The sequence below is a fragment of the Perissodus microlepis genome, chromosome 23, assembly GCF_051167445.1.
Source record: "Perissodus microlepis isolate ML-2025 ecotype Zambia chromosome 23, ASM5116744v1, whole genome shotgun sequence".
In the NCBI taxonomy this organism is placed as follows: domain Eukaryota; kingdom Metazoa; phylum Chordata; class Actinopteri; order Cichliformes; family Cichlidae; genus Perissodus; species Perissodus microlepis.
The window spans coordinates 12945036-12958661 of record NC_140482.1 but is presented as its reverse complement, the minus strand read 5'-3'; the positions used below and the strand labels follow the sequence as shown (position 1 = coordinate 12958661).

The 13626-nt window shown below is 41.4% G+C and overlaps 1 protein-coding gene across 1 annotated transcript in view; it reads right to left on the bottom strand.

Moving 5' to 3' along the window:
- The window catches only part of nid2a (nidogen 2a (osteonidogen)), a 66665-nt gene that overhangs the window by 25941 nt on the left and 27098 nt on the right, over positions 1-13626 (bottom strand). The window contains exons 15-25 of the mRNA XM_084921026.1: positions 8363-8503; positions 6813-6941; positions 5145-5270; positions 4607-4740; positions 4395-4500; positions 3893-4026; positions 3636-3741; positions 2883-3010; positions 2463-2568; positions 2237-2370; positions 1824-1929 (exon numbers count right to left, since the gene is read on the bottom strand). Coding sequence (XP_084777152.1) covers positions 1824-1929; positions 2237-2370; positions 2463-2568; positions 2883-3010; positions 3636-3741; positions 3893-4026; positions 4395-4500; positions 4607-4740; positions 5145-5270; positions 6813-6941; positions 8363-8503 — 1350 coding nt within the window. The remainder of the gene's footprint in view (positions 1-1823; positions 1930-2236; positions 2371-2462; positions 2569-2882; positions 3011-3635; positions 3742-3892; positions 4027-4394; positions 4501-4606; positions 4741-5144; positions 5271-6812; positions 6942-8362; positions 8504-13626) is intronic.

Below are 13626 nucleotides of genomic sequence, written 5' to 3'. Positions count from 1 at the left end.
CAAGGGTTACCTTTAGTGGATATTATACATGGTTATGCTCAGGATATGTCAGCCCATTTCTACTGGAAATGCCCTTTGGTTAAACTTTCAGCAAGGAATTTGCATTTGCACTGTTAAATTTTTATATAGCTTTAATGCACATAAAAAACAGCTGCTTGTTTAAGTGAAAATAAATGGATGGGTTTTTTGCGTTAGTAATGTTGTAAAGTTGTATTTTGTATTTCGTCTCGCATCAATTATATCGTCAGTTATATCGTTATCGCAAATTTTCAAGTATATATCGTGATAAATATTTTTGGCCATATCGCCCTGCTCTACTCAGCACCATCTTCTCTGCCTGATTTCTTCCTTAGCAGCGAGTTGACAGGTTATTTCCCATAGTTTAATGTTACTGATCGTGTCTGGCCAGCGAATGTGGAGAATCCTTCTGAGACAGCTGTTGAGGAATGTCTGGATTTTCCTATTTGAGGTTTTATTTGTCTTCCAGGTTTCAGCCCCTTACAGCAGTACTGACTTCACGTTGGAGTTGAACAGTCGGATCTTGGTAGTAAGGGAATCTCTCTGGATGCCCAAATGTTCTTGAGCAGGATGAAGGCGGCTCTTGCTTTGCCAATCCTTGTCTTGACATCTGCATTGGTTCCACCTAGTTAAGTAAAAGAGTGTATTTCCTCAGGGGCCTTCCACTGAGGATGACTGGGTTGTTACTAATACTATTGGAGTTGATCCTAAGGAGTTTGGTCTTCTCCTTGTTGATGATGAGTCCAACATGTGCTGATGTGGCTGCCAATATGCTGGTCTTTTCTTGGAGCTCCTCAAAGTGTTCAGATCATCTTTTCATCTGTTGCACTAGTTCTGTGATGGCCTTTCCCTCTTTGTCCTTGATGGGTCGTTCTGGCTTGCTGTACTTACCAGACAATTTCTTGATTATTGCGTAAAGGTGTTTCATGTTACCATTGTATGCTGCCTGTTCTGCTTCAGCTCCCAGTCCATCTATGTAGACATTCTTGTCTTTCCTAATGCTCTTCGTCACTGCTCTGTGGGCTTCTGCCTATTCCGCTTGGGCCTTGGCTTTTTCTGCCCTAGTCCTGCTGTTGTTTACTGCCACCTTCTTGTGTTTTCTCTCTTCTATCTTGCCCAAGGTCTCAGCTGTGATCCACTCTTTATGATGCTGTTTCTTTATTCCAACCACTTCTTCACTGTTTGTTCTCAGTGTCTTCTTTATGGTCTGCCAATTGGCCTGTATGCTGCTTTTCTCCTCTCCCTGGTGCAGCTAATTAAGCACCTTGATCTTGCTCTTCAACTGAACTCCTCCCTTTATCTTTAATCGACTGACATCATACTTCGCTCTACGCCGTGTTGTTTTTGTCCAGTTCTTCTTTAACTTCAGCTGCATGTTGGCTACTACAAGATGGTGGTCAGATGCCACATCTGCTCCTCTTCTCACCCTAACATCCTGGAGAAATCTTCTAAACTTCTTCCTAATGCTGATGTGGTCAGTCTGGTTCTCTGTCACACTGTCCGGTGATACCCAGGTTCTTTTGTGGATCCACTTGTGCGGAAAAATGCTACCTCCAATGACCAGGTTGTTGAATGCACACAAATCAACGAATCTCTGCCCATTATCATTCATCACTCCCAGCCCATGTATCCCTATGATTTGTTCATATCCTGTGTTGTCAAACCCAATCTTGGGTTCACATTAAAATCTCCCATAAGGATAATGATGTCTCTGGTTCGGAACGCTAGATTGCTAACAAACAGACAGACAGAAAACCAAACAAATGGAACTGATTACATAAATCTTTGGGGGGGAACAGTCTCACCTGGTCTGTCACAGTCTACAGGTGCTGCACCAGGTGGAGTCCTGGTTCCTGCTCTCTCCTCTCCTCTACTGTCCACACACCAACAATAGCCAGTGGAGCCATGGCACTGAAATAAAGATGAGAAATACATTCCATTTTGGGGCATTTTGACCTTTATTTGACAAACAGTGAAGAGTTTTCAGACATGAAAGAAGGGAGGAAGAGTGGTGGAAACCACGCAGCAAAGCTCTCTGAGTGAGGGTCGAACATAGACTGCTGTGTTGAGCTTTTCAGCATAAAGTTGCCTGCTCAACCACGTGAGCTAAACTAACACCAATAAAAACAGTCTTAAGAAGAACAAAAAGAAATCACTGATAAAAGCCAAAGAAGAAACTGTAGTTATTCACTAAATAAATAAAAAGTCAGAGTTTCACCTGCTGAGGTAGATACTGTCCTTCTGCATCACACTGTGGTTTGTAGACTCCAGTTATAGGATATCCATCAGCACTGGTGGCCTTTACACTGTCTCTGTGGTGCTCACAGTGAGTTTTAGCACGCTCCGGTACACCTGAAGGCAAAAATAAAAATAATCACATACAAGCTGTGCTGTGTCAACATGAAATCAACCTGCGTAAAACAATCTGAATGAAGAAGTCTCACCTGGTCTGTCACAGGCTACAGGTGCTGCACCAGGTGGAGTCCTGGTTCCTGCTTTCTCCTCTCCTCTACTGTCCACACACCAACAATAGCCAGTGGAGCCATGGCACTGAAATAAAGAGAAATACATTATTTTGGGGGCTTTTTGTTCTTCATTTGATAAGCAATTAAGTGTTTTCAGACAGGAAAGACACACAGCAAAAGCAACTGGGACAGAATCAAATACAGGCCGCTGCATTGAGCCCTGTAGTTTACATTTGCCTGCTCAACCAGGAGAGCTAAACTGCCACCAACAAATGATTTGTTAGGAAGAACAAAAAGAAATTATAGACAAAAGTCAAAGAGAAACTGTAGTTATTCACTAAATAAATAAAAGGTATAAATATATATAAAAACGTAATATATAAAAAGTTACAGTTTCACCTGCTGAGGTAGATACTGTCCTTCTGCATCACACTGTGGTACATAGACTCCAGTTATAGGATTTCCATCTGGACTGGTGGCCTTCACGCTGTCTCTGTGGTGCTCACAGTGAGTTTTGAGACGCTCATCTGAAAGAGAATATTTAAACACTGATCTAAATCTCTCTGTGTCAACAGCAAATAAACCTGTGTAAAACAATCTGAATGAAGTACGGGCCACTAGAATACCAACAGCATCCAAAGAGGACCACTGCTCCTCAAGGGCTAAGGCTATACAAAAACAGTGATATTATGTTTTTATGATACAAAACTTTATCATCATTATACAAGAATGTGTAACAAAATGATTAATAATTACATTTCATTACAACATGCTGACGTCAGTCTGGTTTTTAAGCTTTGACCTTGAGTGTTAACAATGAAAGTCAAAGTCAATTGGTTAGCCAACCTCGGTACTCATGTCCCCCAAGACCCTGTATATTGTTATGAAGTTTGAATGTAATCTGTATAAACTGGTGAGTAACATAAAATGTTTACTACTTTTCACATTTGGTGTGACCTGAACTGATTGTCACTAAAATGAAATTAGCTCAAGCTGTTATTGGGGTCTGCCATCACAAATCATAGACAAAGGCCAATCCAAAACTATATATTTGCAACAGTGGACGCTAGTTTGCTAACAAACAAACAGAGAGACAACCAAACCAATGGAACTGATTACATACATCCTGTCTTTGGAAGGAAACAGTCTCACCTGGTCTGTCACAGTCTACAGGTGCTGCACCAGGTGGAGTCCTGGTTCCTGCTCTCTCCTCTCCTCTACTGTCCACACACCAACAATAGCCAGTGGAGCCATGGCACTGAAATACAGATGAGAAATACATTCCATTTTGGGGCATTTTGAACTTTATTTGATAAACAGTGAAGAGTTTTCAGACATGAAAGAAGGGAGGAAGAGTGGCAGAAGAAACTGTACTTATTCACTTAATAAATATAAAGTCAGAGTTTCACCTGCTGAGATAGATACTGTCCTTCTGCATCACACTGTGGTACATAGGCTCCAACTATAGGATATCCATCAGCACTGGTGGTCTTTACGCTGTCTCTGTGGTGCTCACAGTGAGTTTTAACATGCTCTGGTTGATCTGAAAGAGAAACAAAGCACATCTAAACCTTCCTGTGTCAACTCCAAATAAACCTGTAAAATACTGGCGGCCGCCAGTACTACCCCTCAGCTTCATAGTAGCTGCACCTGCATGCATCAATGTCAAAATCCTTGTTCACAAATAAGAGTTTTAGAAAACTTGACCTCTGACCTTTAGGTCAAGGTCACTGAGATTTGAAATCATCTGAGATTTTTATTAGATACACCTGTGGTACCAATCTGAAAATCCCATGTCGCCTTATTCTCGAGTTATTGCAGGGTGACAACAATACCCCCACAGCTTTTTAGGGCTGAGGGGTAATAAAACTAATCTGAATGAAGTACAGGACACTAGAATAAGAGTCTCACCTGGTCTGTCACAGTCTACAGGTGCTGCACCAGGTGGAGTCCTGGTTCCTGCTCTCTCCTCTCCTCTACTGTCCACACACCAACAATAGCCAGTGGAGCCATGGCACTGAAATAAAGATGAGAAACACATTATTTAGAAGAACAAAATTAAGTTTTAGATGAAAGCCCAAAGCCAAACTAACTGACAAATAAATATAAAGTCAGAGTTTCACCTGCTGAGGTAGATACTGTCCTTCTGCATCACACTGTGGTTTGTAGACTCCAGTTATAGGATATCCATCAGCACTGGTGGTCTTTACGCTGTCTCTGTGGTGCTCACAGCGAGTTTTAAGACGCTCCGGTCGATCTGAATGAGAAAAAAAACACAAAGACAGAAAAAAGCTATTAGGAAAAATAACAAACAAACCAGAAAAAAGCATAAATTCCCGAGTTGCAAGAGACAGTCTGTCAACATCAGAAGTTTCGGACTGGCAAAGACACCTGTTTGGAAAGTCAAGGGTGAACAGTTCAATTCCACCTGAAATCACAAAGCCCCTCTGGGATTAAGGCACAAAGAGCTTCTAGTGTAAAGCTATGAACCATATCAAAACCCCTTGTCAGCAGGGACATATATTAGCCCTCGAGACAATCCCTTAGTGGTTAAAATCAGACTGAATTGGAGTCTTTGCCTTTAAACCAAAGGCATCTTTTGCAAAGGCACTGGTTGACTAGATTTAGCCCAGAATACAATATCCATGGAGTGCTACTGACCTTCCTGCTGAGAGCAGTAGAAACCATTCCCAAAAAACCCCAGCTGACACTGACACTGGAAAGATCCCAGTCCATTAATACATCTGGCATTGATGTGACATGGAGAAGAGCTGCACTCATCTATATCTGAAAAAAAGAAAAAAAAAAAACAGAAGGAGAGAAAGGAGTCAAAAACCACAACTGGACTGGAAACTGCACTACCAATACAACTAAACACTCACACAAAAAATACTAGCTGGCTGCTTAATAGATGTTATTTATTTCAGTGGTGATTTATCAGTAGTATGATTATCTAAATGTAAAGTATTATACTTAGTTTTATTTTATTTTATTTTTTATTTTTTTTTGGGGGGGGTGGGGGCCTCAAAGAAAGTTCATCAAAAGTTCACACTGTTGCGAAAAAGGAGGACATGTATGCGCGCACACATTCACAGACAGACACACAAACACACACACAGCCAGGATCTTGCTCCTCCACACATTCCAAAGCAACAAACACATTGTGCCATTGCTCCATTTGTCTTTCCCTTAACCCCCACCCGCCCTGTCTAATCTCACCCTGTCGTTCTCACATTAGTTCTGTTCTCACATTTCTCATCTATCCTCCCCTCTGCCTGTGTTTTCTAGCTTTTTGCAGCTGTGGATGAAGAAATGTTGTAGCTCTGTTTGGACAAACAAGTGGACCTTTTCCAAATATTCAACTCATTTTGGAACTTGGAGGACAAAATGCTCCGAGAATACTTCTCAGGGGGACAGTTAGTCCAGCTGACAACGGATAAAATGCAACAAAGGCAGAATGGAAGAATGATGTGTTTGCCACAAAATATATGTGTGCACATATTTGGTTAAAATTTGCATTTGCATCAAAGGTACGGTATGTGAAAGCAGACAGGATGCCACAGCTTAAAAAGTCAGCAGAAACCAGCACGTTTCTAAGCAGAGATTGATAAAACTGACACGGTGTTATGGCTTCCAGTTGATTTCTTTGCACACAGGGGATATTCTTAAGTGGGAATTCTGAAATGCTAAACATTCGGTTTAGTTGAAATTAACTGTCTGTTCGCTGAAGCTAATCATCAGCCCTCCACCACCGTCATCATCATCATCAACCGAGGGACTGGATCCTCTCTAGAGAAGCAACTGAATAACACCGAGCGCCACAACACCAGTCACCTGGCTAGCCAGCTGACAAATAGTGAAAATTTTAAAAATAAGAGCTCATAAGAAAGGGTTTTCCAACAATAAACTGATGATAGATGATGCAACACATGTCAGTTCTTATGCAGAACAACTGAAAATGTTCACACTTGTTGCTGATGATGTGATTAAACTGATAGGAGGCAGTTCAGAATGTGCAGGCTGCAAGTGTCGCAAGGAAGCTGATATCAGCCCTTAATGTAAACAATCTGAGAGGCAAAAGACGAAGAATTCATGCAAGAGATAGCAAAAGAGGTGGACGAGAAGTAAAAGAACATAGAAAAGAAACACAACATTTTTGGCTTCTAATGAAATTATTGGATACAGTTCCATTGATTGATGTCAAGTCATTCATGTTTCCCTCAGAGCGACCCGTAATAACTGATGAGATCTACTGACTTTGCAAAAAAATTTCCTCTCACATTTTATACAGATGTTTTGTGCATTTCTTGAAGGAATTTCCAAACTCACCAACACAGGTACGCCCATCGTAGCCAAATTCGTAGCCCCTCTGGCAGTGACAGCGGTGACTCCCAGGCAGGTTCACACACTCAGAATTATCCCCACATGTGCCCAAACCCTCAGCGCACTCATCTATGTCTGCAGAGAGGGAGACAGAGAAATTAGCTTTTCTTTAAATTTACAAGTCTGTAAATCAGGAATTCCTTGTCAACACATGTAAAAGCTGTAATTAGGGCTCATTACTGGTGCTTTTACTGTATAAAAAGAAAAAGCAAGGTTTCATAGGACTCTGTGCAGTCTAGTAGTACACCCTTAACAGCTTCTAAAGGAATTAAGAGGGTAAATAACAGGCAGGTGCTTCCCTTGATTAAGCGATCATCACCAAGTTTGAGCACCTCTAGAAAAGCAGGGGTTTTGGCAGTTTGCTGTTCTGACACATCCAGGTGTGTGCTAACACGATGCCACAATCTTCCAAGAAGTAAATGTCTAAGGTCAGTACAACTGACGAGCTACAACTCAGACTCTACAGACCTCAGTTAGCATGTTAAATATTAAAGGTTGGTGGAGGAGTGATGATTCAGGGTTAATTTGCAGGACCTGGGGACTTTGTAGCCATTAAGTCGACCAGGATCTCCTCTGCATACCAAAGTATTCTAGACAAATGTCAGGCCATCTGTCTTACAGCTGAAGCTTGCACATACATTGGCTATGCAAAAGGATAAGAATCTCAAGCGTGCCAACAAATCTACAACAGAAATGCTGAAAAAGAAAAGAATCAAGGTGTTGCATCAAACCATTCGAAGTCCAGATCTTTACCCGATTAATATGTGTGGAGGGACATTAAGAGAACTGTACATGAACAAATGCCTGCAAACTTCAATGACCTGAAGTGACACTGCAAAGAATAATGAGCCAAAACTCCTCCACAACAACGTGAAATAATGATAAGTCGTAAAGAAAACAATTACTTCAAGTTATTGCTGCTAAACTGAGAAATGGTGGCGAGTCTTGTGCACATTTTTTTTCCTCACATGACTGTAAAATGCATTGTGTAATACAACATGGAGATCATCTGAGCAGAAAGGCGCACTGAGGCCCATCCATGAGAACTTAGGATGAGCCTGGGGCTTTCTTTGCTGTCAGCAGCGAAAAAGACCTGCTGCTGGGCTAATGACAGACCACACACCAGCTTGAAGTCCTGAAGGCCCTTTTAACTTGAAAATTAACCTTGAAGAGACGAATGGAGAGGAAGGATGAAGAAAAGAAAAGAAAAGAAAAGAAAAGAAAAGAAAAGAAAAGAAAAGAGTGATTACAGACGATTCTGCTCAACCAGCTTGTACTTGACCCCTCTACACTGGCTGGACAGATGTTGATAAAACACAGAAACACTGTCTTGGACTTCGACATTTTGTATGCGACAGAAAACGCTAGACTAAACAAAGGCAGAGGAAGCACTCTGAAATGTACATAAACCATCTCATTGCTGCACAGTATATCCACAGAAGAATTCACTCTATGTGCTTGTTCACAGAAGGACCGACACAGACACAGATAGATACCGTAACAGTTGTGCCCATCTCCTGTATAACCAGTAGCGCACTGGCACTGGAAAGCCAGGTCCTCTAACGGGATGCACTGGGCCGTGGTGTCACAGTCGTGGGTCCCGGCATAGCAAGGGTTGTGCAGCTCAGGGCCTGGAGCTTCCATTTCATGAGGGAAGAAAAAGAAAGGATTGTGTTTTTAATCACAGTGGATGCAACTTAACAGTGACCGAGAGTGACAGTGAAAAATTACTCTAAGATTCCTAACAGTGCTGCTGGAGAGAGAGGATCCGTTTGGACACCACGTGTCTATGATTTTTAGGGTCAAGTACAATAACTCAGTTTTGTCTGAATTTAGAAACAGGTCATCCAGATCTTTATGTCTTTCATACATACCTACAGTCTAACTAGTTGGTATTTGTCATCTGGTTTCATGGATAGATAAGCTGGGTATCATCTGCATAGCAGAGAAAATGTATGCTATTCCTTCTAATAATACTGGCTAAGGATAGCATGTATAATGTAAATAGAATTGGCTCTTGCAAGGAATCCTGTGGAATAATTAACCTTAGTGTGTGAAGAGGACTTCCCATTTACACAAATAAGTAAGCTTAAGTACTTTTTATATGCTAACTTTCATATAACTCCCTGTAACCAGTGTCTAATATAATTTCCTTATTTAATATACAGGGAGTGCAGAATTATTAGGCAAGTTGTATTTTTGAGGAATAATTTTATTATTGAACAACAACCATGTTCTCAATGAACCCAAAAAACTCATTAATAGCAAAGCTGAATGTTTTTGGAAGTAGTTTTTAGTTTGTTTTTAGTTTTAGCTATTTTAGGGGGATATCTGTGTGTGCAGGTGACTATTACTGTGCATAATTATTAGGCAACTTAACAAAAAACAAATATATACCCATTTTAATTATTTATTTTTACCAGTGAAACCAATATAACATCTCCACATTCACAAATACATTTCTGACATTCAAAAACAAAACAAAAACAAATCAGCGACCAATATAGCCACCTTTCTTTGCAAGGACACTCAAAAGCCTGCCATCCATGGATTCTGTCAGTGTTTTGATCTGTTCACCATCAACATTGCGTGCAGCAGCAACCACAGCCTCCCAGACACTGTTCAGAGAGGTGTACTGTTTTCCCTCCTTGTAAATCTCACATTTGATGATGGACCACAGGTTCTCAATGGGGTTCAGATCAGGTGAACAAGGAGGCCATGTCATTAGTTTTTCTTCTTTTATACCCTTTCTTGCCAGCCACGCTGTGGAGTACTTGGACGCGTGTGATGAAGCATTGTCCTGCATGAAAATCATGTTTTTCTTGAAGGATGCAGACTTCTTCCTGTACCACTGCTTGAAGAAGGTGTCTTCCAGAAACTGGCAGTAGGACTGGGAGTTGAGCTTGACTCCATCCTCAACCCGAAAAGGCCCCACAAGCTCATCTTTGATGATACCAGCCCAAACCAGTACTCCACCTCCACCTTGCTGGCGTCTGAGTCGGACTGGAGCTCTCTGCCCTTTACCAATCCAGCCACGGGCCCATCCATCTGGCCCATCAAGACTCACTCTCATTTCATCAGTCCATAAAACCTTAGAAAAATCAGTCTTGAGATATTTCTTGGCCCAGTCTTGACGTTTCAGCTTGTGTGTCTTGTTCAGTGGTGGTCGTCTTTCAGCCTTTCTTACCTTGGCCATGTCTCTGAGTATTGCACACCTTGTGCTTTTGGGCACTCCAGTGATGTTGCAGCTCTGAAATATGGCCAAACTGGTGGCAAGTGGCATCTTGGCAGCTGCACGCTTGACTTTTCTCAGTTCATGGGCAGTTATTTTGCGCCTTGGTTTTTCCACACGCTTCTTGCGACCCTGTTGACTATTTTGAATGAAACGCTTGATTGTTCGATGATCACGCTTCAGAAGCTTTGCAATTTTGAGACTGCTGCATCCCTCTGCAAGATATCTCACTATTTTTGACTTTTCTGAGCCCGTCAAGTCCTTCTTTTGACCCATTTTGCCAAAGGAAAGGACGTTGCCTAATAATTATGCACACCTGATATAGGGTGTTGATGTCATTAGACCACACCCCTTCTCATTACAGCAATGCACATCACCTAATATTCTTCTATTTCAGACGTTATTTTGTCTTACACTGGCTCTGTATGATGACAAAGAGAGACCATATCCCTGTTATAGTCATCTCAGTCAAACTGTTTTGGCTATGGTTACAGAAGCCCCACCCACTTGCTGGTAAAACCTTCTGTTTAGGAGTAGCAGCCAATCAGACGAAAGATGGCCTAAAGAGCCAAAAGCAGGTAAAATGGCTTGTTTCAGGTAACCTGATGGAACTCATGCAAAGCTACTCTATTAGAAAAAATTGCTTGTGTACTGTCAGTAATGTCCTGTTGTCCATTTGATTTCATTTTCATTTTCTAGTCTTTCAAAGCACATTAAAAGTGGCACCTTCAACAAATGTTAAAAAAGAGAGAATTTAAAGAAGCAGACAATAACATTAACAGACATTATAATCTGAAAATAAACTGCATTAGACATAAAAGAGCAACATTGTTAAAGCTGGTGTGAGAAAATTCAACCAGACAACCACACAAAATCTGCTACACACCAAATATCCTGAACTCAGATCAACTGAGGTCTGGATTATTTAGTGAAACTTCAGTGATTAGGGCAATGATTACAGGGCAAGTTAACCAAACACACATGTAAAATCACTCCAGACAAACTCCCACAGGACGGACTCCTCTTAGGAAGCAACTCCCTTCATGTTCTCTATGTTCAACATATGGACAAGCTTAGACGCATATGGAGGGGTAGACACATGGACAGAGGGATGAGTGAGCGGATGTGAGTTCAGGGTTTCTTCATACTGCTGCGTGGCTCAGACAGACAATTTCAAAAACAAACCTCAGACGAATTTTGAAAAAATCAGAAATATAAACAAAAGAGCAAAGAAAACCATGGGGGAAAAACAGAAATGTTAAAGATGAATAAATATGCTTAAAGTTCAAATTTGCTCTGTACAGCAGGATACAGCAATGATCCTGGCACTGTTATAAGAATGCGCCAACTCTTATTTTTTTGTATTATTATAACTTTAACATTAAGCAATATTATAGTGTCGTTAAAACAAGTCTCAGCATCTTTGATCGATAACTTTGGTCTCGTGTCATGTAAAAATATTATCTAATGTAAAATACCCCACACTGCTCAGGCATTCTTTAAATATTCCTTCTACCCACACAATTTAAATATTGGCCCAAATATGGAATTTAGATTCGGCTCAAACACAAACCTTCAGTGTCTGCATGGTTTCGCTTTTATTTCAAGGACATCTATAGTTAGTCGGCTCCAGTTGGCTGGGATGTAAAATATTCTCAGTTATGCACATGAACACATCTGTTATAATATCTGTTTTTAATAATCTTAGAGTGTTTCATGCTGGACTTTTGCTTTACTGTCAGCTTCATCATATGCCATAAACAACAATACACTTGCACATAAACAAAAACAAACATACACACACGCAGCTTGTTTTCATCTCCTGAGGCCAGAGAGCAATTTTGGCTCATTATCAGAGAGGGAGAGAGAGAGAGAGAGAGAGAGAGACCCTGCAAAGTCTGAATGTGGCGGTAAAAAAGGGGAGATGAGAGGGTGAGATACACATGGACTGAAGAAAAGGCTGAGGGATAATTAAAGAGAGAGAGAATGGGAGAAGCACGCACGCACGCACGCACACGCACACACACACACATCATCATCATCATCATCAAAGTGGTGAGTGCAGTTTCCCACCTGTTGCTTTTCAAAAATCTCCTCCACACACGCATAAACACGTAGACACAAACAAACTGGGTTTATGCACTGGACACTTAAAGTCCAGCAACACTAAATCATCTGAACGCACTGAAAGCTGGATTTAAGTGGTTTATCGGGCTAAAAAAAAACCCAGCACAGCTAAGGAGAAAACTACCCAAATGAATCCATAGTGGTGTCAACAGTTAGCTAAAGTGAGGCTGCAAATAAAAAACTAACTGCAGGCATGGTGCTTAAAACATGGGGGCAATTAACATGCAGTTCTTTTAAAATATGCAGCTTTGGCTTTTGCACTACGGGGAATGTACAACAGGGGCCCAAGTCTCATTAACAGACTCAGACTCTTTAAAATGATGAGATGTTTGTTCAAAGCAAAATCCAGATAAGTAAGACAAATATGAATCATTTTAGGTCTAAAATGCAATCTAAATTGGCCATAGGTGTGAATGCGGGAGTGAATGTGAGTGCAAATGATTGTCTGTCTCTGTATGTTAGCCCTGCGACAGACTGGCGACCTGTCCAGGGTGTACCCCGCCTCTCGCCCTATGACAGCTGAGATAGGTTTCAGCGCCCCCCGCGACCCTGAAAAGGATAAGCGGAAGCAAATGGATGGATGAATCATTTTAGCGGTACCGTGGCACGGTGGGGTCTTTCTGTGCAGAGTTTACATGTTCTCCCCATGTTGCGTGGGTTCTCCCCGGTTGCTCCGGCTTCCTTCCACAGTCCAAAGACATGCAGTTAGTGGGGATAGGAAAACACTAAATTGCCTATGGGTGTGAATGTGAGTGCGAATGGTTGTCTTTGTCTATCTGTTAGCCCTGAGACAGACTGGTGACCTGTCCAGGATGTACCCTGCCTCTCACCCTAAGACAGCTGGGATAGGCTCCAGATGGATGAATAATTTCAAATATTTACTTCAAAACTATTTACTCCAATACTTTAAATAACAGGTGGCTACATTAGATTCAATTAAATCACTGAAAATAGGGGGCCCTCAATAAACTATACCACAACTAGTTAATTTGCAGTTTAATAAAGCGTATGCGTGAGTAGAAAGCCAAGTGTGCTAGTGGAGTGGGCAGGTCCACCAATTTTAGCTTGACACTAATGTACATAACAATGTAAGAAATCTATTGGTTTACCTGTCAGTTCAGCGTCTTTTCTTCCACAATTCTCATGACATCACTAGTCAGCTATTCTACCTGGCAACCCCCATTCAAGACACCCCCCCCCCACTCCACAGCACACATGTATGCCCTCTGTGTGACAAGCTCATACTTAACCCATGTTTACAAAATCCCTTATCCCCAAAAGCTCTTCCAGCTGTGGTCTGGGTGGATCATTGTGTGTGAGCATGTGCATGTGTGAGATATGTCATCATAACGTTTTTAATCAGCGTGCTGACGTCTCAACGACAGATTCCTGGTCTGAATC